The sequence below is a fragment of the Hypanus sabinus genome, chromosome 21 (assembly GCF_030144855.1).
Source record: "Hypanus sabinus isolate sHypSab1 chromosome 21, sHypSab1.hap1, whole genome shotgun sequence".
In the NCBI taxonomy this organism is placed as follows: domain Eukaryota; kingdom Metazoa; phylum Chordata; class Chondrichthyes; order Myliobatiformes; family Dasyatidae; genus Hypanus; species Hypanus sabinus.
Window position 1 is genome coordinate 17,415,773 of NC_082726.1, and position 25,732 is coordinate 17,441,504.

Genomic DNA, 25,732 nt, shown 5'->3' on the forward strand with positions numbered 1-25,732 from the left:
CAATAATATTACATAGGCCTGATTGCTACTCTCACTGGCATCGCCAACATACCCACCGGGGTCACTAATACTCCCACTGGTTTCACTGATACTCCTATTGGTGTTCCTGATGACACACATCGGCATTGACATTTAAAACTGCCTTTTTCAAAAGTTCCCTGCTGGCAAGCTCTATAGGAAAAACTTCACATCATCCTAAAAGTTTCTTCCCTCAGGCAGTTAATATTAGCCCCAGCCCCACCCACTCCCATTTATCTATTACCACTGATATGCTGTAAACACTTTGAACCGCTCTTTATAATGCTGTATACATTGTAAGTACATGCTGTTATTTATGCTGTTTATCTGTTACCCCGACACCATACTGTAAACACTTTGAGCCACTCTTAATAATGCTTTTATACATTGTAAATACATGCTATTGTTTGTTTATGTTTTACTCCATATCCGTACTTCAACCTCTAACTTCATTTTTTGTATAATTCTTTCTTTAATTGTTGGATGTTTTTATTGTTGCATGTCACATTCTAACCAACACCTCCTAGCAAATCCCTAATAGATGTAAATGTACGGTGAATAAATTTGATCCTTAATCATTGATACTTGAAACTCCTATTGGGGTCATTGATTCTTTGTTTCTTTTATCACTTCCTTCTATTCAGCCTATTCTTTTCTGATTTTCTTTTTCTCTTCAGCATAAATGTTCCTGACCCTTACCAGGCACTCCTTAATTTACTGGCAGTAGATTTACAAACTCACATTGTACTGAAATACCCACAGTACATTTTACTCTGTCTTTCTGATTTACAAAATATGCATTAGTTATGCAGCCATGGTATCAATAGAGGAATGGCTGTCAACTCAAGGGCTGGTGGGTATTGATTAGAGAATCTCAAGCATGACCCCCAAATCAAGGATTGTTTGCAGTGCTGGGTGTGTGGAGAAAGAAAATGAAACATGAAGCAGAAAAAACTTCCTCCTCCTACAACCATAAGATACAAGAGAAGAATTAGGCTGTTTGGCCTATTGAGTCTGCTCTGCCATTCAGTCATGGCCTGATTTCTGCTTCAACCCCATTCTCCCTCCTTTTCAATAGACAATAGGTGCAGAAGTAGACCATTTGGCCCCTCAAGCCTGCACCGCCATTCTGAGATCAAGGCTGATCATCTACTATCAATACCCGGTTCCTGCCTTGTCCCCATATTCCTTGATTCCCCTATCCATAAGATACCTATCTAGTTCTTTCTTGAAAGCATCCAGAGAATTGGCCTCCACTACCTTCCGAGGCAGTGCAATCCAGACCCCCACAACTCTGGGAGAAGAAGTTTTCCTTAACTCTGTCCTAAATGACCTACCCCTTATTCTCAAACCATGCCCTCTGGTACTGGACTCTCCCAGCATCTGAAACATATTTCCTGCCTCTATCTTGTCCAATCCTTTAATAATCCTATATGTTGCAATCAGATCCCCTCTCAATCTCCTTAATTCCAGCGTGTACAAGCCCAGTCTCTCTAACCTCTCTGCGTAAGACAGTCCGGACATCCCAGGAATTAACCTTGTGAATCTATGCTGCACTTCCTCTATAGCCAGGATGTCCTTCCTTAACCCTGGAGACCAAAACTGTACACAATACTCCAGGTGTGGTCTCACCAGGGCCCTGTACAAATGCAAACGGATTTCCTTGTACTCAATTCCCTTTGTAATAAAGGTCAACATTCCATTAGCCTTCTTCACTGCCTGCTGCACTTGCTCATTCACCTTCAGTGACTGATGAACAAGGACTCCTAGATCTCTTTGTATTTCTCCCTTACCTAACTCTACACCGTTCAGATAATAATCTGCCTTCCTGTTCTTACTCCCAAAGTGGATAACCTCACACTTATTCACATTAAATGTCATCTGCCAAGTATCTGCTCACTCACTCAGCCTATCCAAGTCACCCTGAATTCTCCTAACATCCTCATTACAGGTCACACTGTAACCCTGTAACCCTTAACCAATCAAGACATGATCGATCCATGCTCCAAATACACTCTATGACTTTGCTTTCATAATCATCTGTGGCAATGATTTCCAAGATTCACCACCCTTTGGCTGATGAAATCCCTCCTCATCTCAGTTTTAAAGGGATGTCTCTTTCTTGTGAGGATGTGCTCTTGGATCCTACTAATGGAAGCATCCTCTCCACGTCCACTGAATCCGGACGTCTCAGTATCTAGTAGATTTCAGTTAGATCCTATCCTAATTAGGGAGAGCCATGATAGTTTTGTGCGTAGCAGGACATGCCTTACAACTTGATTGTTGTTTTTAACAAGGTGACGAGAGAGATTGATGAGGGTAGGGTAGTGGATGTTGTCTATGTGAATTTTAGTGAGGCCTTTGACAATGTTACTCATGGGAGACTAATCCAGAAGATTAAGTTGTATGGAGACAGCGGCAAATTGACTGTTTGGTTTCAGAGCTGGCTTGCACGTGGGAGACAGAGGGTAGTGGTGGAAGAGACTTATTCGAGCTGGAGATCTGTAATTAGTGATGTTCCGCAGGGGTTTGTGCTGGAACCTCTGCTGTTGGTAATGTATATAAAATGATCCGGATGAAAATGTAAATGGGTGGTTCAGTAAGTTTGCAGATGATACCAAGATTGGTGGAGTTGTGGATAGTGTAGAAGACTCGCAAAGAATACAGTGTGATATAGATCAGTTGCAGACATGGGCAGAGAAATGGAATTTAACCCAGATAAATGTGAGGTGCTGCACCTTGATAGGGCAAATGCAAGGAGACCGTACACTGTTAAGGGCAGGATCCTAATAATATTGCTGAGCAGAGAGAACTTGAGTTTCAAGTTCCTTGAAAGTGGTTACACAGGTTAATCAGGTGGTTAAGAAGGCTCATGGAATGCTTACTTTTATTAGTGGAGGCATTGAGTTCAAAAGTCAAGAAGTTATGTTGCAACTTTATAAAACTGGTTAGGCTACGTCTGGACTATAGTCGCCCCACTATAGGAAAGACGCTGAGGCTTTGGAGAGGGTGCAGGATGCTGACTGGTTTAGGGAGCCTGTGCTATCACGAGAGGCTGGGTTGTTCTCTCTGGAGTGCTGCAGGCTAAGGGGAGATCTGATAGTGGTTTACAAGATTATGAGAGGCATAGTTAGAGTGGACAGAGAGTATCTGTTTCCAAGGGTTGAAATGTCTAATATCTGAGGGCACACATTGAAGGTGTGAGGGGGTGGGTTTAAGGTTAATCTGAGGGGTAAGTTTTTTACTCAGAGTTGTGGAATGCCTGGAATGCGTTGCCTGCTATGGTGGTACAAGCAAATACACTAAAAGCTTTTAAGAGACATTTGGATAGACACATTGATATAAGGAAGGTGGAGATATTTGGACATGGTGTAGGTTGGAGAGATTGGTGTTTGTGATTTGCTTTTTAGCTGGATTGGTCTAGCATCTTGGGCTGAATGGCTTGGTGCTGTGCCGTAGTGTTCTATGTTCTAAGATTCCCTCCTCATCCTTCTGAGGTCCATTGAGTACAGGCCCAAAGACATCAAACACTCCTCCTGGCTGGTTAATGCTGTCAAGTGCCCCAGTTTCCTTTTTAAAATACGAGTATATGTCTATGCCTCGCTCCAGTGAGCTCAAGCCCACCTCTGGAGATGTACATGTGATCCCAGTCCATACTCCAGTGTACAGCTGAAGGTGTCTCTCCCCCCCCGCCCCCCCCCCCACTTTCAAGTGGCCATCAGTGGACTGGTACCGCAACTCTTCAGAGGAATAGAGTCATGCAGCATGGTACGGGGATGTTTTTACTGAGCCCAGTGGTGATTTAACTCTGGCCCCATATCACTGAAACTGATTGTGGGTAGATGCTGTGTGCAAATAGTCAGCCGAGACGGCAGTAATTTCACATGGAGTCTTAGAGTCGTACAGCAGAGAAACAGGCCCTTTGTTCTACCACATCCATGTGACTCTTGTACCTATTGATATTATTCCTACTTGCCCTCCATCCAAATCAGGCACTCTTATCAGGGGACAGGAGAAATAGAAGCCCTAGGACCCACACCACCACGTTCAGGAACGGTTATTACTCTACGATCATCAGGCTCCTGAACCAGTGTGGAAAACTTCAGTCACCACTGCTCTGAAATGATTCTATGACCTACAGACTCACTTTCAAGGACATTTTACAACTTGCTATTATTTTTGTTTGCATATTTCGTCATCTTTTACACATTGGCGTTTGTCAGTCTTTGTTCATGTGTAGCTTTTCATAAAATGTTATTGTATTTCTGTTCTTTTTCCTGTAAATATTTGCAAGAAAATTAATCTCAAGATTGTACATAGTAACCTATTCATTTTTTGATAATAAATTTACTTTGAACTTTTGGCTATATAAGTATGTCTGTTGTTCCTTTGCTCTCTCTTGCTTATGGCCTTACTTCTCTATCATTTTCTTCAGTAGAATTTTATTAGCTAAGTGTAAAGGTTATGTATAAGTTTGGGTATATCTGTGCTCTGATTGACTGTGTAAACTTTAAATATCTCCCACAGGTAGATGGGTTGCTGTTTTACCACCGCCAGACTCACTACACTCCAGGAAGCACACCACTGGTAGGCTGGCTGAAGCCGTACATGGTGGCTGACATTCTGGGTCTGTCCGTCCCAGCCAGCCCTCTGACCTCGAAGCCGGAGTATGCCAACTCTCAAATGCTGCAGATCATCGAGCTGAAGAGAAACAAGAACGGACAGGATGGTGCCAGCCACAGCACGAAGGGGTCATCAGGATCAGGGCGCTATGAGTTGGAACATCTCTCTACCCCTAGAAAGGCCAAGAGCAAACCCACTAATATGGAATGCACGAGCAAAATTGAAAGCTAAATGGCCCGGCAGGGAAGTAGTTCTGAGCTCAATACCCTGGATGCCTCTCAATATTTCTATTGTAGAACTGCTAAAGACGTTTTATTTGATCAGGGCCCTGATTAAATGAAGATTGTTGGGAGGAAAACACTGGGGCTGTTAATTGTGTCTGAAATCAGCGTCATGATGCTGAAATATCCTGGCTTCTGTTGCTGCTATTTCTGTCCCGATCTGGAGGGCGTTTGCCCTCACTAATGACTGACAATAGTAGTTCAGGAAAGGGAGTATTTGAGAATTTAGAAGTGTGCCAGGATTAGTTTGTGTCATATGGACATTTCTCATGAGGCCTGAATTCTGTATTAATCTGTTTTTACACAGCAGGGGAGGAAAAGGTAGCAGTGTGTGTTTATTAATTGAGTGTATAAGGGCCTATGAGTGTGAAATATGAGTAGGACTTCATGCATATCCCACAGTGCGAACCCTGGGAGACTCTGAAATCATTTTAAACTGTCTGTTAGTGAGGGTTCAAATCACTTCTTTGTCTACCTGGGCTCCAAGTGCACATTTGCAAGCTTTGTAAAACTATACCCCACTGTAAATTAACATTATGTGTGGTTCCCAATACTCCAGCAGAGGATACCTCTTCATTTCAAGCCTCTTGTGTTGATCCTGATGTTTTTGTGATCAAAGGTTCTTCAGAAGTCAAGAATGAGGCATTATCGTTGTTCATTAGACATTACAGGAACGAAATGAGAAGAAACCAGATGAAGCATGAGGATGAGAGGGGAAGAGAGAGAAGGACAGAGACAAGAGAGCCAAAAAGACAAAGAGACTGAACCAGCGTGGTCTGGTCCTCTTATACCAAATTGCTGATAACAGATATTTCATCAAAATTCCATTGTTGAATTAACCCATAAGATAGCCCCATTCAATAATGCAATACCCACAACTGCAATAATTAAAAACACACTGAACACTTACATATACATTGGTAATCATATAAATATACAAACAAGCATAAGAAAGTTAAACTACAAGAAAAATAACAATTATACAGTTCAAGTCAACACTTGGGTTCTCCCAGGGATACAGATAGGATAGAGATGAGCATCTCCTGTTGGAAGTCACTGTCATTGCCAAACTAGATTCCAGTGGTTAGTTAAGTTTGATTTTGACAGCTCTCTTGAAATATCTTTGTCACAATGTAATAGAAAGCCTGTTTTATTTTGTGCACGTTATATCCTAGGCTTGTGTTTTTAAAGCTTGATTTATAACTCTGTTTAAAGGGTTCAGGACCACACAAGGCTGATTGAAAGTGTTGTCTACCAATCTTGTGACCTGTTATTTTAATAAATGAAACAATTCTCATTGTAAGCCTCCATGGACTGCACTGTGCTGATGTAATTGCTTCCACAAAGCGCGCTTAAGAGCCAAACTTGTCATCTTTGACTTCTGAGGGAGGATTGGAAGATGAGAAGAGTGCCTTTCAGGTGAATGTGTTGATTATTGTTGTGTATATTGAGGTCATGCATTGCACAGTGCATTGAGGTAAACACAAGTAAAACAACGCAGAGTGAAGTGTAACAGCTACAGAGAAAGTGCGGTGCAGCTGGACAATAAGGAGCAAGGGCATAATAAGGTAGATTGTGAGATCAAGGTTCCATTTTATCATACAAGGGAACAATTTAATGCTCGTAACAAACTGTCCTTGAGCCTGGTGGTATGTGCTTTCAGTCTTTTGTATCTTCTGCTCAATGGGAGGGGTGGGGGAGAAGAGAGAATGACCAGGTTAAGTGGGTCTTTGATTATGCCGGGTGCTTTGGTGTTACTTTATACAGCAGGTTTGATCTATGATGGGAAGACAAACTCCTGGAGGATCTCAGTGGGTCAGGCAACATCTGTGATGGAAATGGACGGTTCACTTTTCGGGTCCAGACTCTTTGGACTGAAAGAAAGAAGGGGTGGGGGGTGTAGCCAGTATAAAGAAGAGAGGAGAAGGGGTGGAGCAAGAGCTATCAAGTGACAGATGGATCCATGTGATGGAGGGATGATGGGCAGATGGAGAGTAAAAATAGTGACAGAGGCTGGGAGGAAGAGACAAAGGGTTGTAGCTGGTGGTCCACCAGTTCTTTTATTACAATTTGACACATGATACAAGTCCAGTAGATTATTGGGGTGACAAGCAAAAGTGAAGGAGCTGAATTGGAGCAGAGCCTCAGCCTAACCTGATCCATGAAGCGATGCGTGGTCATGACAATGGGTGGTGGAACCTTTTACTGCTGAGACTCAACCTTCCGTGAATGATTTTTGGCATCAGCTTTTTGTACTTAACTACAAAGAGTTTACATTACAAGGATGCTAGCAGAATTAGGGGCATTTGATGTAAGGAGAGGTTGGACAAACTTGGATTGTTTTCTCTAGAATGGTGGAGGCTGAAGGAAGCCGGGATGTTCATGTGGAGCTGATGTTTCCATGCCAACCAGGATAATTTGCACTGTAAATTACAATGCAAGTATTTAGCTATGTATACATTTTGTCTAATTGTAAATGAGTTTCCTTTTAGTTCTGTTACTATTAAACACTGAGCTTAAACGATTTGCTGGAGGAACTCAATGGATTGAGCAGTATCTGTTGGAGGTGAGAAATTGACAATGAATCGGGTCAAAATCATGCTTCATTTGCTGCCAATTCCAGCATCTGTGGTCTCTCATAAACAGAGCTCACTGACACTTCACATCATGAACTGACTATCAATTTTATAATCAGTTATGGATAGAAATGCAGTATCAAAACTATATTGGAGAAATTAATGGGATCAAAATCTAATACATCTCCAGGATCATATGACCTACAATATTGTACATGAAGTCTTAGGCATGTATATATAGCAAGGGTGCCTAAGACTTTTGCACAATACTGTATTTGTCAATACGGAGTGGAGAGTTAGTTTGTAACTCTGTCAGAGTAAAGGATATTGGGAATGACAAGGTGGAGCACCATGGGGCAGGTGGCAGAGAAGGAGTGAGATGGTGCAGACACACCTATCCCTGAGACAACAGGCAAGATCATTTGATTCTAAACAATTGGTTTATTGATCATTACAGAATATCTCTAAGGTGTTTCCTGCTCTCTCCCCCTTTCCCATTCATGATTCCCTGCTCCCTGCCCCCTTCCCACTCTCTGTCCACATCAGAATCAGGTTTACTGTCACTCACATATGTCATGTTTTTTTTTGTGACAGCATTACAATGTAGTACAAAAAATTACTACAGTACTGTGCAAACGTCTTAGTCACCCTAGCTATATACGTGTCTGAAACTTTTGTACAGTACTGCATCTATTGTTTGTTTTCTTGCTTTGATTGAATTCCTGAAAGAAGGGGAATAAGCATTCTGTGGTGGACTTCTGTTGTTTCCATTGGAGCTGATAAGTTCCTAGTCCAAGCAAAACACCCCTGACAGGATGGGCACAAATTCAAAAATCTTATCATCATTGTGTGGTTTCAGAAGAGCTGTTCCAAAGGTGGTCACACCATGGAATTTCACCATTTCAGGGCATCCACTTTTGCAACCAGTGAATTACTTCCTGTTGAAAAGTCAGTGTTGTGTTGAAATCAGGAGCTAATTTATACCCAGCAAACTGACCAAGTGAGGTCAGGGCCAGATGACGTGTGTGACTTGGGGGACAGTGCACTCTCCTTCACTGATTTGACTCGTGTTGTGGGATCTTTCACACTCACCCAAGAGGGTAGGTAAGGTGTCAGTTTAATGTTTGGTTCAAAAGACTGTACCTTTGCCATCACAGTGCTGTACTCCCTCTCTACTGCACCTGTGTCATCTTGGACTGTGTACCTTATGCTTTACCTGTCTCTCTCAACAGACATAAAGATGCATATTTACTCCTGCCTAACATTCCCAATACAATGGTGTCTCCTTTCAGATGAGCCTTCGAAGTCAAGTTTATTGTAATGTGCACATGTACATGTATGCACAGCACTTAAGGCTGTACCTCCTCCAAGATTCTGCCTGCCCTCTCAACTGAGCATAAACGTTTCTGATAACAAGAGCAATCAAGTAGCTTTACTAATTTCCTTTCTTTAACCAACATCGCTAAGAAAATAGGTGAGCTGATTCTTACCTCATTGCTACTTGTAGCATCTTACTACACAGTGATTGGTTGCCTGCACTACAGTAGTGACTCCATCCCTAAAGTACTGCAATGGAGGTCTGTAAAGAATGGCACTATTGAAAGGGAAGCCATTACTTTTGAAACCACATCTTTCTAACTCAGAAGCAGAACTATCACTGAGCCAATGGTTGACAATGAGCTGCTGATGATGAATGTTTCAGTGTTCACCACGAGGTTTTGTTCGATTACTGACCTGACCAGCTCTTTGACAGGTTAGGTCTGTGGGGGTGATGGCATTGGTTTTACTGGCAGAACTATTTCAAGGTCACAATTCCCACCTTCCTTTCAATGGGGAAGATACTAAAGGAAGGCTTGAAAGAGAAAAAAAAATAAAACCAAGCAGTCATTCAACTCTCCCCTGCACTAATTTTAATGATCGCACATAACAAATAGGCTTGTGCCAGTGGAACGTTGTGTCCTCTTTTATCTGCTGAAGAGAGCAGACATATGACTCGTGTTTAAATCCTTGACAGTCACCAGACGTGAGTTTGTTTAGTCCAGGATTTCGTTTGACCACAAATCCTCAGATCACCTGGAGTACAGTAGAGGAAAGAGCAGAACTGTTTTTGGGACACTTATTCTTTCTGGTCAGCTGCAGTTGAGGAATTCCGATTGCTTTGAGCATTGCCATTGATCAAGGCTATAGATGAAGTCAGTATCTCCAGGGACTCTTTGCAGCAGCGGCAGGTAAACAAACTGCCTTCCAAAAAGCCTGAAAAGCAAGTATTGATTTGTCATCACAATACAGTATTAGTTGTTCCTGAACAAAACATATCCAAAACCAACAACTGTTCTCTCTGACAAGATTTTTGTTAATGTAATCCTGGCAGTAGATGCGTCTGTCCCTGACAGCATTGATGCAAGTGACCATTGCGTAATTCTGGTGGAGACAAAGTCCCATCTGACTAACTCATTCATTGTGGCTGATGGTGAACTTGGAGCAGGTCATCAGTCTGGGTTTTGCTGTCAGTGACAATGATAATGCTTGTAGTATTTGCCCACCATTTACTATAAGCAGTGGTGTGACACCAGCTTCTTTCATCCACACAAACCCAGCTCCTTCAAAGGCTTTATTCTTCAATAGACTCAGCGCTGAAGTCAATATAATGACATGGAAATAGGCTAAATATCATTTAGGAATGTTCAGGAGTGTGTGAGCTCCAAAAGTGTAACTATAAATAATTACTGCTTAACAACCTCTCTGACTCTGAAATAAACTTTTTGGATTGCACTGGATTTTCAGCATCTGTAGAGTCTTGTGTGTTTAAAAATGCCACAGATGTTGGAAACCTGGAATGAAAATGCTTAGCAGGTCACGCAGCATCTATGGGGAGAGAGACAGAATTGAAGTTTCAGGTCAGTGATCTTTCATCAGAATCCAACTTTATGTGGATGATGCAAGAGGCCACTCAGCCTGTGCTTGGTGTGCTGGTTATTTGCAAGGCATTACAGTAACTGAGGATTGGATATCATCTCGTTTGTTTTTAGTTTGCAAATGTTGTAATAGCCCAGAGTCTCCCTGTGTCTGTAACTATTTGTTATGGAGGTCTTATACTGATGGCCAGAATGATCCCAGACTGTACTGCGGTGGCCCCAACAGTGCACCTAGGAAGTTCCTGCACTCAAAGCCTTAATATTTAAAGACAAATATGTAAGAACATGTAGTTAGGAGTTTTACTATAGAGCAAAATTAGCTGAAAACAGAATCAAAATCAGTTTTATTATCACCAACATATGTCAAGAAATTAGCTAACACTTGAGATTCTGCAGACGCTGGAAATTTGGAGTAACACACAAAATGCTGTAGGACCTCAGCAAGTCTGGCAGCATCTCTGGAGAGCTGATGTTTTGGATGGCGGTCCTTCATCAGCACTGAAAGGTTAGAAGCCAGAATAAGAAGATGGGGGAGGGGAGGGGTATATAAGTGGCACATGATAGGTGAGGGGGAAGGTAGGTGGCTGGGTAGGTGAGAGAGGGAAATTAAAGTAAGAAGCTGGAAGGTGATAGGTGGAAGAAGTGAAGGCCCAAGGAAGAAGGGATCTGATAGGAGAGGACAGTAGAAGTCCACAATAAATTGCTGATGTTGAGTACACGGTTGTTGTTTCGATACCACACCACTCAACTGTCCAATCTGTTTCACTCCTGTATGCCACCTGAGATTCTGCCAACAACAGTTGTATCATTAGTGAACTTATAGATGGTGTTTGAGCTGTGCCTTGCCTGTGTGTCCCTCATGAGTGGAGGGAGAGTAGCATGCATCCTTGAGGTGCATCTATGTTGACTGCCAATGAGGAGATGTTATTACCAATCCACACCTAAACATTTAATAATTAAAAACATTAATTTAACAAAATTAAAATAAACCAAAGCAGAATTAATATTAACAACAACGCACACAAACAGCGCTTCTCCCTATAGATGCTGCCTGGCCGGCTGTGTTCCACCAGCATTTTTTGTGTGTTGTTTGAATTTCCAGCGTCTGCAGATTTCCTCGTGTTTGCTCAGAATTAATATTGTTAAACTTCCCCTCTGCGTTATTGAGATCACTGGTTTCTGGGCACAGGTCTGATAGATAGTTCACCAGTGGAAACACTGGGGAATTAACAGCTGCTTTCAGTTTCAGCCAAGGCAGGTGCGGGGTATAATTGTCAGAACATAAATGGGCTGCCTAGAAGCAATGCCAGATTCATACTCCTGGCCACCATTTGACAAGCCCAATTGTAAATGTTGCTAATAATCTGTGAGGGAAAGATCTGTATTTATTGAGATATATTGCTTGGCTTACCCAGAGCCATTGTCTCAGCCAGTCTATAGATAATGACAAAAATGACTTAGTTTCAGAGTCCATATTAAATACCAGTCTTTTTGCATCCAGTTGAACCACGTTTGGACTTCATTCGTTTCTGCAGACTAAGACTTGAACCCCTCACAGAAGGAACTTACATACCTCTCACCTTTTCCGATACATCGTGATTATTTAGAAGGTAAGGACTGCAGAAATGTACTACATCCTAAATAAAATCTCAGGAGTTCCACAGAAGGTTACAATAAATCATTTTCACTATGATTAAATGGCTTTGAGTTAAGCTTTTTACTTTTGCTTTGCTAGTAGCTTTTCATTTGAGATATTATATTTCCTTCTGGCATTGGAAGAGGCCTTTTGACCCATTAAGTCCATGCTATCTCCTTGAGCCAATCCCACCAGTCCCACTCCCTGTCAGTTATTTCTCTCAGCCTTATGCCCTTTCCCATGGCCATCTGACCCATCATCCACCCGCCTGTGCTAGCGGTCATTTCCAGTAGCCCATTAAGATGCCTTTGAGAGGTGAGAGGAAATACGAGCTCTCGGGGAAACCCTGAGAGGGAAAACAGGACACAGACACAGGACCAGAGATCAAAAGTAAACCCAGGTGTCTGAGCTGCGAGACGGCCACAGAGAGATACGGCACCCACGAAGTCGCACCGACCATTCTGTACGCCTTTTCTGTTACATTACTGCCCCAGAATTAAGTTTATTATCATTGGTATTTGTCGTTTTGTGGCGCAGTACAGTGCAAGACACTATCATTACTATGTTACTAAAATAAATTAACAGTGCAAAGGAGGAAAAACGAGATAGAAGTAGGAGGGGTGGGGAAAGGAAGGGGAGGGGGTAGGAGTGGGGGAGGGAGGGACGGAGGTGATGGAGTTAGGAGGAGGAGAGGAGGCCGGGCCCCGGCGACCCGCCCGCCCTGAGCCGAGCCCATTGTTTGCGGAGGGGGAGGAGCGGGACGAGCGCCGCAGCAGAGCCCTGTCAGCGAGCGGCGAGGATGGCGGCGGAGCTGACGGCCGAGGAAGAGCAGGTAAGAAAGCGGCTGGAGACCAGGCCCCGATCAGCGGCCCTGCATCCTCTTTCCGTTTCCCGATCCGGGCCGCCTCTGTGCTCCGGTCGGGAATGGACCCATTAACCCAGCAGCAGGGTCCGAGCGGCCTCCGGTACTGACCGCCTGCCGGCTCCGCTCACAGGCCCGGCCGGCCGGCCACGCCTCGACCCCCGGCCCGCGCTTCAGCCCGGCTCCCTCCACCTTCATCCTATCCCCTCACTTCCCTACCGTCCTCCGTTCCCCTCTCCACCCTTCTCCTTTCCTCTCGCCACCCCACCCTCCGCCTTTCCCCTCTCCACCCAACCTCCTCTTTTCCCCTCTCCACCCATCCCCTCCCCTCCTCTCCACCCATCCCCTCCCTTCTCCTCTCCACCCATCCCCTCCCCTCTCCTCTCCACCCATCCCCTCCCCTCTCCTCTCCACCCATCCCCTCCCCTCTCCTCTCCACCCATCCCCTCCCCTCTCCTCTCCACCCATCCCCTCCCCTCTCCACCCATCCCCTCCCCTCTCCTCTCCACCCATCCCCTCTCCTCTCCACCCATCCCCTCTCCTCTCCACCCATCCCCTCTCCTCTCCACCCATCCCCTCCCCTCTCCTCTCCACCCATCCCCTCTCCTCTCCACCCATCCCCTCTCCTCTCCACCCATCCCCTCTCCTCTCCACCCATCCCCTCTCCTCTCCACCCATCCCCTCTCCTCTCCACCCATCCCCTCTCCTCTCCACCCATCCCCTCCCCTCTCCTCTCCACCCATCCCCTCCCCTCTCCTCTCCACCCATCCCCTCCCCTCTCCTCTCCACCCATCCCCTCCCCTCTCCTCTCCACCCATCCCCTCCCCTCTCCTCTCCACCCATCCCCTCCCCTCTCCTCTCCACCCATCCCCTCCCCTCTCCTCTCCACCCATCCCCTCCCCTCTCCTCTCCACCCATCCCCTCCCCTCTCCTCTCCACCCATCCCCTCCCCTCTCCTCTCCACCCATCCCCTCCCCTCTCCTCTCCACCCATCCCCTCCCCTCTCCTCTCCACCCAACCTCTTTCCCCTCTCCTCTCCACCCATCCCCTCCCCTCTCCTCTCCACCCAACCTCTTTTCCCCTCTCCACCCATCCCCTCCCCTCTCCTCTCCACCCATCCCCTCTCCTCTCCACCCATCCCCTCTCCTCTCCACCCATCCCCTCTCCTCTCCACCCATCCCCTCCCCTCTCCTCTCCACCCATCCCCTCCCCTCTCCACCCATCCCCTCCCCTCTCCTCTCCACCCATCCCCTCCCCTCTCCTCTCCACCCATCCCCTCCCCTCTCCTCTCCACCCATCCCCTCCCCTCTCCTCTTCACCCATCCCCTCCCCTCTCCTCTTCACCCATCCCCTCCCCTCTCCTCTTCACCCATCCCCTCCCCTCTCCTCTTCACCCATCCCCTCCCCTCTCCTCTTCACCCATCCCCTCCCCTCTCCTCTTCACCCATCCTCCCCTCTCCTCTTCACCCATCCCCTCCCCTCTCTTCACCCATCCCCTCCCCTCCTCTTCACCCATCCCCTCCCCTCTCCTCTTCACCCATCCCCTCCCCTCTCCTCTTCACCCATCCCCTCCCCTCTCCTCTTCACCCATCCCCTCCCCTCTCCTCTTCACCCATCCCCTCCCCTCTCCTCTTCACCCATCCCCTCCCCTCTCCTCTTCACCCATCCCCTCCCCTCTCCTCTTCACCCATCCCCTCCCCTCTCCTCTTCACCCATCCCCTCCCCTCTCCTCTTCACCCATCCCCTCCCCTCTCCTCTTCACCCATCCCCTCCCCTCTCCTCTTCACCCATCCCCTCCCCTCTCCTCTTCACCCATCCCCTCCCCTCTCCTCTTCACCCATCCCCTCCCCTCTCCTCTTCACCCATCCCCTCCCCTCTCCTCTTCACCCATCCCCTCCCCTCTCCTCTTCACCCATCCCCTCCCCTCTCCTCCACCCATCCCCTCCCCTCTCCTCTTCACCCATCCCCTCCCCTCTCCTCTTCACCCATCCCCTCCCCTCTCCTCTTCACCCATCCCCTCCCCTCTCCTCTTCACCCATCCCCTCCCCTCTCCTCTTCACCCATCCCCTCCCCTCTCCTCTTCACCCATCCCCTCCCCTCCTCTTCACCCATCCCCTCCCCTCTCCTTTCTTCACCCATCCCCTCCCCTCTCCTTTCTTCACCCATCCCCTCCCCTCTCCTTTCTTCACCCATCCCCTCCCCTCTCCTTTCTTCACCCATCCCCTCCCCTCTCCTTTCTTCACCCATCCCCTCCCCTCTCCTTTCTTCACCCATCCCCTCCCCTCTCCTTTCTTCACCCATCCCCTCCCCTCTTCCACCATCCCCTCCCCTCTCCACCCCACCCATCTCCTCTCAAATCTGAATCCTCCTCTCCCCTCTCCATCCACTCACTTCATTCCTCATTCTCCACACCTACCGCCTCTCCCCTCTTTACCCCATCCATCTTCTCTGCACTGCTCATCCCTCCCCTCCTCTTCCCTCCACTCTCCAACCCCCCTTCCCTCCGTCCCACTCCCCACTTTCCCGTCCCACTCCCCACTTTCCCGTCCCACTCCCCACTTTCCCATCCCACTCCCCACTTTCCCGTCCCACTCCCCACTTTCCCGTCCCACTCCCCACTTTCCCGTCCCACTCCCCACTTTCCCGTCCCACTCCCCACTTTCCCGTCCCACTCCCCACTTTCCCGTCCCACTCCCCACTTTCCCGTCCCACTCCCCACTTTCCCGTCCCACTCCCCACTTTCCCGTCCCACTCCCCACTTTCCCGTCCCACTCCCCACTTTCCCGTCCCACTCCCCACTTTCCCGTCCCACTCCCCACTTTCCCGTCCCACTCCCCACTTTCCCGTCCCACTCCCCACTTCCCCGTCCCACTCCCCACTTCCCCGTCCCACTCCCCACTTCCCCGTCCCACTCCCCACTTCCCCGTCCCACTCCCCACTTCCCCGTCCCACTCCCCACTTCCCCGTCCCACTCCCCACTTCCCCGTCCCACTCCCCACTTCCCCGTCCCACTCCCCACTTCCCCGTCCCACTCCCCACTTCCCCGTCCCACTCCCCACTTCCCCGTCCCACTCCCCACTTCCCCGTCCCACTCCCCACTTCCCCGTCCCACTCCCCACTTCCCCGTCCCACTCCCCACTTCCCCGTCCCACTCCTCCTCCTCCTCCTCCCCTCCCCTCCCCTCTCCCCTCTCCTCCCCTCCCCTCCCCTCTCCTCCTCCCCTCCCCTCCCTTCTCCTCCCCCCCCCCACCCTCTTCTCTTCCTCCCTCTCCCCACCCTCCTCCCTCCCACCCCTTTTGTAAGTACCAGTGGCCTTTCACTGGCCTCTTTCTCTGGGGAACATTGGTTTTGCCAATAAATGATGTTGAAACTTTAGACAGCAAGGAAGAGTGGAGTCTCGTTTCAGTGCCCAGCCCTGCCAGAGTCTGATTAAGGCTGATCAAAGCTTCTTCAAGCAGTGTTTTTGTAGTAAATTCTCTTTCCAAAAATCAAGTTGATTTCTGCTTGAAGTCTTATGTAAGGTAAACTTACTGAAAATAAAGTGTTGTTATGCTGAAGTTGTTTTGGGGAAAGCTACCAGTTACCCTCAGTGAGATGGCCTTTGTGATTTTGAGGGTATCAAGTGCATAGTTTCTCACTCGCTCAGTGGATTGTTCAGATTCTCACTGAGAAATGAATTATTATACAGATGCTGCTGCTGTGAGATGAAAGGTTTCTGTCTGTATCCATGTGAGTGGTGAATCTGTGGAGTTGCCTTTTCTGCGGTCCTCCAGGCTTAGGATTAATGGGACCCAGTGAATTGTGTTTATGGTTGGAGGGTCCTGTACAGGGGTGAACGAGGAACCATTTCCTGCAAAAATTGATTTAAAAATACTACTACTGTAGCTTGAATTTTATGTGCAAAGTTTATGTAAAAATATTGGTATCTAAGTGACAGTAAATATGTTGTAAATTTGTCGTGATTTTATGACAAAAAATCATCCAGTCTTGAGCTCAAATATCCAGGATGCCTGACTGTTCCTGTGTTATTGGAGGTGCCCATTTACATAGTGAGACATTAATGCATTCATATCTTTTTCCACATGATGTAATAAGTCCCACAGCACTGTCTCTGGCATCTTGGCCAATATGTTTTTTCTCAACCATTCCCTAAGCACACATTACCTGACCACATGGCTGTTTGTGGGTGCTTGCTATCCTGATTCCTTCATTCTAACAGTGACCTACTTTCATAAATATCCAATTAACTGTGACATCCTCGGTGAGCACACCGTTCACATCCAGGCGCACGTGAAGGTGAGTTTGTTTTACTTCCTCACCGACTGTTGGCAACCTTGGGGTAAATGCTGCAGAGAGCATGCCGACTGGCTGCATCTCTGGTACGGAGGGGCCACGGCACATTTTTGGTGTGGGGGGGGGGGGTTAATGAGTTTGTAGAGGGTTGCAAACTCAGCCAGCTCCATTATGGGCACTAGCCTCCCCAGCATTGAGGACATCTTCAAAAGGTGATGCCCCAGAAAGGCAGCATCCGTCATGAAGGATCCTCATCACCCAGGACGTGCTCTCTCTCATTGCTACCGTCAAGGTGGTGGTGTAGGAGCCTGAAGACCCACGCTCAACGATTTAGGAACAGCTTCTTCCCCTCTTCCATCAAATGTCTGAACAGATAATCAACCAACCCATGAACCCTACCTCACTATTTTCACTCTCTTTTTACACTACCTACCAATTTTTTTAAAAATGTGTTTCTCATTTTAATTTATAATTTTCATGTATTACAGTGTACTGCTGCCATAAAACAACAAATTTCACAACATATGTCAGTGCTAATAAATCTGACTCCGATCTGTGTTAATTGAGGAACATTTTGCAGACCATTGCATGACAGCATCAGTGCTAGAAGAGGACAGTGCAGTTGGGGATCAGCTGGAAGTGACTCCATGTTGTGGAGATCCTGGCATGGGGTAAGAGCCAGAGCCAACCATTCCAGCTGATTCAATGACACTAAGATCTGGGCTTGGTCAGTATTGGCTCCTTTCATGCTGTGGGTTCAGAGGAAGTGTTATACTGTCAGTTATGCTTCTGAGCAGATAGATGTTAACCAGTGCTGAAATGACTCCCTCCCTCCTTCTCAAACCACGTTTGCAATTACTGCATATTTTCCACTTGCTATTGATTGTAGAGTGCTGTAGAGTGTAAAATTATGAGGAGCTTATGAATGACGGGAATGTATTCTGAGATAAATCAGTTCAAACATGTTCTGGCTCTTCTAATCCTCGAAGAAAGTGGGTGTGGTGTAGCAGTGTGATAGTGTAGCGCCTCATTTCCTAGCGTATCCGAACCGACTCACAATTAGATAGCCTACGGGGGTTTGCGAGCACAGAGCTTTGGAGCCTCTTCGCCTTGGGGGGCCGGTTGACAGAGGCTTAAAAGTGAGGCTGAAGTTTTCGAATAAAGTTTTTCCTTCGACTGCAGTTACCGACTCCGTGTCGTAATTCTAGCGCTGCTTGTAGCACACCGCTACAATTGGTGACCCCGACGGTCCAAACGATTTTTGGACCAGAAATGACCGACGCCGCCTCTGTTCATGCGGTTTCGTTGAAACTGCCGGGTTTCTGGACACAGCGCCCGGACCTATGGTTCCAGCAAGCCGAAGCCCAATTCCACGTTCGCCGGATCACCTCAGAAGACACCCGCTACTACTACGTGGTGGGCTCCCTCGACCAGGACACAGCTGCCCAGGTCGCGGAGTTCGTACAGTCGCCCCCGGCAGACGGCAAGTACACGGAATTCAAAGCCCTGCTCCTCAGGACTTTCGGACTCTCACGGCGTGAGCGGGCTGCCCGTTTACTGCACCTGGATGGCTTGGGCGACAGACCTCCATCGGCTTTAATGAATGAGATGTTGTCTCTGGCCGAGGGACACACAGGCCTCATGTTTGAGCAGGCATTCCTGGAGCAGCTGCCCGAGGACATACGCCTGCTGCTGTCCGACGCGGATTTCAGTGACCCCCGGAGGGTGGCAGCCCGGGTGGACTTGCTGTGGAACGCCAAAAAGGTGAGCGGGGCGTCCATCGCACAGATCTCCCAGCCACGCTCCCGGCAGCAAACCAGTCCAGGCCCGGCCGCAGAGCCCACTAACCCCCGGCCCAATGACCACTGGTGCTTCTACCACCAGCGGTGGGGCGCAGAAGCCCGCCGTTGCCGCCCGCCCTGCAAGTTCCCGGGAAACGCCAGGGCCAGCCGCCGCTGATGGCTACGGTGGCTGGCCATCGGGATAGCCTCCTGTATGTGTGGGATAGCAGGTCGGGACGCCGGTTTTTGGTCGATACTGGGGCTGAGGTCAGCGTTTTACCTCCGACGAGTTACGACACCCGCAGCAGGGCACCGGGTCCCCCCCTGCGGGCCGTGAATGGCAGCACAGTAAGGACCTATGGCACCCGTCAGGTGCAGCTACAGTTCGGCCCCAGCCAGTTCACGTGGGACTTCACACTGGCCGCCGTAGCCCAACCGCTTCTGGGTGCGGATTTTTTGCGAGCTCACAGCCTGCTGGTTGACCTGCCCAGGAAGAGACTGGTACACGCCGAGACCTTTCAGACGTTCTCCCTGGGCGCGGCCCAGTTGCCAGCCCCTCACCTCGGCTCCATCACGCTGTCCGACAACGATTTCACCAGGGTCCTGGCGGAGTTCCCATCGGTTCTGGCACCGCAGTTCACAGCAGCCATGCCCAGGCACGGCGTACAGCACCACATCCCGACACAGGGACCACCCCTCCATGCCCGTGCTCGGCGGCTTCCCCCGGACAAGCTCCGACTGGCGAAGGAGGAGTTCCAGAGAATGGAGGAATTGGGGATCATCCGGCGGTCCGACAGCCCATGGGCCTCCCCCCTGCACATGGTGCCCAAAGCGACGGGGGGCTGGAGACCGTGCGGCGACTACCGCAGGCTGAACGAGGCTACCACACCGGACCGCTACCCTGTGCCGCACATTCAGGACTTTGCGGCAAACCTGCACGGCGCCCGGATCTTCTCCAAGGTCGACCTTGTCCGAGGGTACCATCAAATCCTGATGCATCCTGACGACGTCCCCAAAACGGCTCTCTTCACCCCGTTTGGCCTCTTCGAGTTCCTCCGCATGCCGTTCGGCCTGAAGAATGCCACACAGACGTTCCAGCGGTTAATGGACGCGGTGGGACGGGACCTGGACTTCGCGTTCATCTATTTGGATGACATCCTCATAGCCAGCGGCAGTCGTCAGGAGCATCTGTCCCACCTCTGTCAACTCTGCGCCCGACTGAGTGAGTACGGTCTTACAATCAACCCTGCCAAATGCCAGTTCGGACTTGATACCATTGACTTCCTGGGCCACAGGATTACTAAAGACGGGGCAACCCCTCTGCCCGCTAAGGTAGATGCGGTCCGCCACTTCCCCCGACCCACCACGATCAAAGGCCTTCAGGAATTCGTAGGTATGGTCAATTTCTACCGCCGCTTCCTCCCTTCAGCTGCCCGGATCATGCGCCCCCTGTTCGCCCTGATGTCGGGTCCGAGCAAGAACATTACCTGGGACGAGGAGTCTGCCGCCGCTTTCGTTCAAACGAAGGAAGCTTTGGCTGACGCCGCAATGCTAGTACATCCCAGAATGGACACCCCTACTGCCCTCACAGTGGACGCATCAAACACGGCAGTCGGTGGGGTGCTGGAGCAGCTCATCGCAGGTCGCTGGCAACCCCTGGCGTTTTTCAGCAAACACCTGCGGCCACCCGAGCTCAAGTACAGTGCTTTTGACCGGGAACTGTTGGCGCTCTACCTGGCAATCCGGCATTTCAGGTACTTCCTAGAAGGCCGGCCCTTCACCGCGTTCACGGACCACAAACCGCTTACCTTTGCGTTTACGAAAGCATCCGACCCCTGGTCATCCCGCCAGCAACGCCACCTGTCCTACATCTCTGAATACACAACGGATGTCCGGCACGTCTCGGGTAAGGACAATGTCGTGGCGGATGCGCTCTCTCGCCCTACCGTTCATGCCCTTTCCCAAGGGGTAGACTTTGAGGCACTGGCAGAGGCACAGCAGGTAGATGAGGAGATTCCGAGTTACAGGACTGCAGTCTCTGGTTTGCAGCTCCAGGACTTCCCCGTGGGCCCAGGTGAGAGGACCCTACTCTGTGACGTCGCCACCGGCCGGCCCCGTCCGGTCGTCCCCGCAGCCTGGCTGCGACGTGTTTTCGACTCCATTCATAACTTGGCGCATCCCTCCATCCGGACAACTGTCCGGCTGGTTTCCAGCAGGTTCGTTTGGCACGGTCTCCGCAAACAGGTCAGTGAATGGGCCAGAACGTGCATGCACTGCCAGACGGCCAAGGTTCAGCGGCACACCAAAGCCCCACCGCAGCAGTTCCATCCCGCCCACCGGCGTTTCGACCACATTCATGTGGATATCGTGGGCCCCCTGCCAGTGTCGCGCGGAGCGCGTTACCTCCTGACTATCGTGGACCGGTTCACAAGATGGCCAGAGGCGGTCCCGCTCACCGACACCACCTCCGAATCTTGCGCCCGAGCCCTGCTCGCCACCTGGATATCCCGCTTTGGTGTACCAGCCCACATTACCTCCGTCAGAGGTGCCCAGTTCACCTCCAGCCTGTGGTCAGCTATGGCCAGCCTTTTGGGGACTCAGCTGCACCACACCACTGCCTACCACCCACAGTCGAACGGGCTAGTGGAGCGTTTCCACCGTCACCTGAAGTCGGCCCTCATGGCCCGCCTGCGAGGAGCCAACTGGGCGGACGAGCTTCCCTGGGTCCTTCTCGGCATCTGCACAGCGCCCAAGGACGACCTGCACGCCTCGTCGGCCGAGTTGGTATACGGCGCGCCCCTGGCCGCCCCCGGGGAGTTCCTACCAGCCCCGAGGGGGCAAGAGGAAGAACCCGCTGCAGTCCTGGGCAGACTTCGCGAGAAGCTCGGTAACCTGGCCCCCATACCCACGTCACAGCATGGGCGGCACCCGACCTGCGTACCCAAAGACCTACGGAACTGTAAGTTTGTGTTTGTACGAAGGGGCGGGCATCGGCCGCCGCTGCAGCGGCCATACGAGGGGCCGTTTACGGTGCTCCGGAACAACGGGTCCACGTTCGTGCTGGACGTTGGGGGGGGAGGAGGAGGTTTTCACGGTGGACCGCCTCAAGCCGGCCCATGTGGACCTGGCGCAACCGGCCGAGTTTCCGGCGCCTCGGCGCAGAGGCCGACCTCCCAAGCAGGTTCTGGCCCAGGCTGTGGACATTGGGGGGTGTATCGCCGGTTCTGGGGGGGGGTTATGTAGCGCCTCATTTCCTAGCGTATCCGAACCGACACACAATTAGATAGCCTACGGGGGTTTGCGAGCACAGAGCTTTGGAGCCTCTTCGCCATGGGGGGCCGGTTGACAGAGGCTTAAAAGTGAGGCTGAAGTTTTCGAATAAAGTTTTTCCTTCGACTGCAGTTACCGACTCCGTGTCGTAATTCTAGCGCTGCTTGTAGCACACCGCTACAATAGAATCATTCATGCAGCAATTGGTACCCCCCAAGCAGTGCAGGCAGTCCTGGGCTTATGTTCCGGAGAACCATCTGTAAGCCAGGTTAGAAGTGTCCATTTTCTATTGTAGTCTACATTGTATTGCTCAACATACACTTTCTGTAATTTTTAAAATTATATTTGATAGTCACTATAACACTAGAGTGTATACTAGTCATTAATGAATACCATGAACACATTATCATTACTAGCTTGAAAAATGCTTTAAAATATGAGAATTTCCAGAAAGCCAGATTTCCATAAGTGGGTAAAATGCACTGCTTCAGAGAGCTGAGGAGTTGAAATGGGGTGAACTTCATTTGTCACAATTGTACCCCCTACTAGGGAGCCCATTAGACAGAAGAAATTGGGATAGTGGTTACAAGCAGAAGGATGTGGGGGTGAGAGGGGAGCACAGTGGGGGGCTTGGGGGTGAGGGGAGCACTGTGGGGGTGAGGGGAGCACAGTGCGGGATGGGGGTGATGGGAACGCTGTGGGGGTGAGGAGTGCAGTGGGGTACCTGGGGGGTGAGAGGAGCACAGTGGGGTTGAGGGGGAGAGCAGTGGGGGTTAGAGGGGAGTGCAGTGGGGACGTGGTGAGAGGAGAGCAGTGGGGGTGAGGGGGGAGCACAGTGGGGACGTGGGTTGAGGGGAGCGCAGTGGGGGACGTGGTGGTGAGAGGAGAGCAGTGGGGGACGTGGGGTGAAGAGGAGCACAGTGGGGGACGTGGGGTGAGGGGGGAGTGCAGTGGGGGACGTGGGGGTGAGGGGGGAGTGCAGTGGGGGACGTGGGGTGGAGGGGGGAGTGCAGTGGGGGACCTGGGGGTGAGAGGGGAGCGTAGTGCGGGACGTGGGGGGGTGAGGGGAGCGTAGTGTGGGACGTGGGGTGAGGGGGGAGTGCAGTGGGGGACGTGGGGTGAGGAGGGAGTGCAGTGGGGGACCTGGGGGTGAGAGAGGAGAGCAGTGAGGGACGTGGGGGTGAGGGAGGAGTGCAGTGAGGGACCTTGGGGTGGGGGGGAGTGCAGTGAGGGACGTGGGGGTGAGGGAGGAGTGCAGTGAGGGACCTGGGGGTGAGAGAGGAGATCAGTGTGGCCAGAATCCACGCAGCTGTGCCTTGGCAGAAGCAGGTTGTGATGCTCCTGGAGGTGAAAAGCTGCCAGTTTTCACCACCTGTCACCTCAGTGCTATTGATTTCTGAACATGAAAACGCATAGAAAACGCTTTAGAAACTCAGTGAGTCAGGTAGCATTTAAGGAAAGAAACGGTGAATACTTTAAGTCTGAATCCTTCATTGAACTGAGCAATTGGATGCAAGTTAGGCAATTAGTAGAGAAGGTTGTGTGATCTATATTCTGTGTATGTTTGTTTAGGTCTATATTTATTCTGGAATTAAAAGAGAAAATCACTCTTTACCTGCAAGGCTTTGTGTTTGGAAGGTGGGTCTATCCCAATATCCAGTAACAGTGACCCTTTACCTCCAGGGCTTTGTGTTTGGAAGGTGGGACTATCCCAATATCCAGTAACTGTGACCTTTTACCTCCAGGGCTTTGTGTTTGGAAGGTGGGACTATCCCAATATCCAGTAACAGTGACCCTTTACCTCCAGGGCTTTCTGTTTGGGTAGTAGGGATATACTTTTCCTCAGGCCTGGAAGTGCAGACTGGGGTTAGAGTTGATGGTACAGTGGCTGCGAAGCTTTTTTTAACACCCTGTGGTGTGTCTCTGATTAATAGAAACCCTGTGACTCTGGCAGAAAAAGTACTGCTTATGATCTGATGCATGGATAGTTTGCTGGCAGCGTCATTCACACAGCAGCTGATTAACAGTTTCATTTTTGCTCAGGGAAGAATTTCTCCCTCTTGTTTTATGCATGAAGATATTTCATTGTACCTCAATTCACAAGACATCAGAACCTTCAATATAATCCTATGCTGTGAATCATAGCAGTGAAAGTTGCTAACCGTTTACATATAAAGAAAGCATTTCCTGCCCAATAATGAGTAATTTTATCCTGTGAGTTGAGGAACTTTGTTGTGAACCACAATACATTCGATGTTTAAAGAAGCCATATTGTGCAGTTCGGGCAAATCTTTTGTTGGTGATATATTTTTGCATTTGGAGATGTTGCTTCTGTGGTCATGGAGAATAGGGTCAGTGAGTGGAATGGGAATGTTTTTGTTTGCTGGTAAACGCCACATTACAATGCTGCACGGCCAGGTTTAGAGTCACATAGTTGCACAGCACAGAAATGTCTCCTTTATATCAATCCCGTTTTCTCATATTGGCTCTGGCCTTCTGTGCCTTGGCTATTCAAGTTGCTGTTAGATATTCCTTTGTGCCTGTCTTTGCCTCATTCCAGATATCACCCATTTTCTGTATGAAAATCATTCTCCTCTGCTCTCCAAACCTTCCTCTCAACTTAAACCTGTAATGTCTTGTTTTAGACACCCCATCACAGGAAAAAGGGTTTGTGTACCTCTGTCAGGAATATAAAGTAGAGCCTCCTTTGCTCCAAGAAGAACAAGCACATCTCTCTTTATAGCTAAAGCCCCCTAATACAAGCAACACTCTGGTAAATGATCTGCACACCCTCTTCAGTGCAATCCCATCCTTCCTGTAGTGTGGAGACTAGAACTCCCCAGTGTGGCCGAACTGGTGTTTCATCAAGTGCAACCTAATGTCACAACCCTTCTATTCTTTGCCCCATCTGATAAAGGCAAGCTTGACACATGCGTTCTTCACCGCCCTTCGCCTCCCCAGGACTGGCCAAGGAACGTTTTGGGATGATTATAGAATGACAGAGATTATATGGGTGCAGTAATGGGTGAGTGAGGTCATTTCTCAGGCACTTTAAAGACCATTGCTTTTAGTGTACATCTTCACCTGAGACTTTTCAGCCTCAGCTCACTGAGAGCCAGGCGTGGTACAGGCTGCCAGCACCCCCTGGAATGAACATCTTGAGTGCCTCATCAACTGTGACTCTGTCCTTGATGTGTGCGCCTTTGACTCTGTCCCACAGCAGCCTGTCCTGACTGCACTTGCCACTACTCTGGTAGACCAAATTTGAAGAAGGTTTGTATTAAAGCTAAGAGATGGCAAGGACTATATCCACATTGAATTCCGAAAACTCAGCAGTGGAGCATTTCCAACGGGGTCCATCATCTCATTACTTGCATCAGGGAGAAGGATATACCAGCCTGCTCTGAGATCTGTGGTAATTGTCCACCTTGAGAAAGTATTCAAGACCAACTGTGGTAATGATATGCTGTCTGCCCC

The 25,732-nt window shown here is 49.4% G+C and overlaps 2 protein-coding genes across 7 annotated transcripts in view; both read left to right on the forward strand.

Annotated features, from left to right (window-relative positions):
* Nucleotides 1-6,230, forward strand: part of snupn (snurportin 1) — a 49,138-nt gene extending 42,908 nt beyond the window's left edge. For all 3 annotated transcript variants that reach the window (XM_059946063.1, XM_059946064.1, XM_059946065.1), the window contains one exon: nt 4,546-6,230. In XM_059946063.1, coding sequence (XP_059802046.1) covers nt 4,546-4,872 — 327 coding nt within the window. In that variant the 3' untranslated portion in view covers nt 4,873-6,230. The remainder of the gene's footprint in view (nt 1-4,545) is intronic.
* A 6,142-nt stretch (nt 6,231-12,372) lies between these two features.
* The window catches only part of ptpn9a (protein tyrosine phosphatase non-receptor type 9a), a 248,321-nt gene continuing 234,961 nt past the window's right edge, over nt 12,373-25,732 (forward strand). The window contains exon 1 of one of the 4 annotated variants that reach the window (XM_059946076.1): nt 12,373-12,512. Coding sequence is in view for 2 of the 4 variants with exons in the window: in XM_059946071.1 (XP_059802054.1) it covers nt 12,849-12,881 (33 nt within the window). In the remaining 2 variants the exon portion in view is untranslated. Of the gene's footprint in view, nt 12,513-12,717; nt 12,882-25,732 lie in introns of those variants that run through there. The other 3 variants (XM_059946071.1, XM_059946073.1, XM_059946075.1) reach the window with 3 other exon arrangements.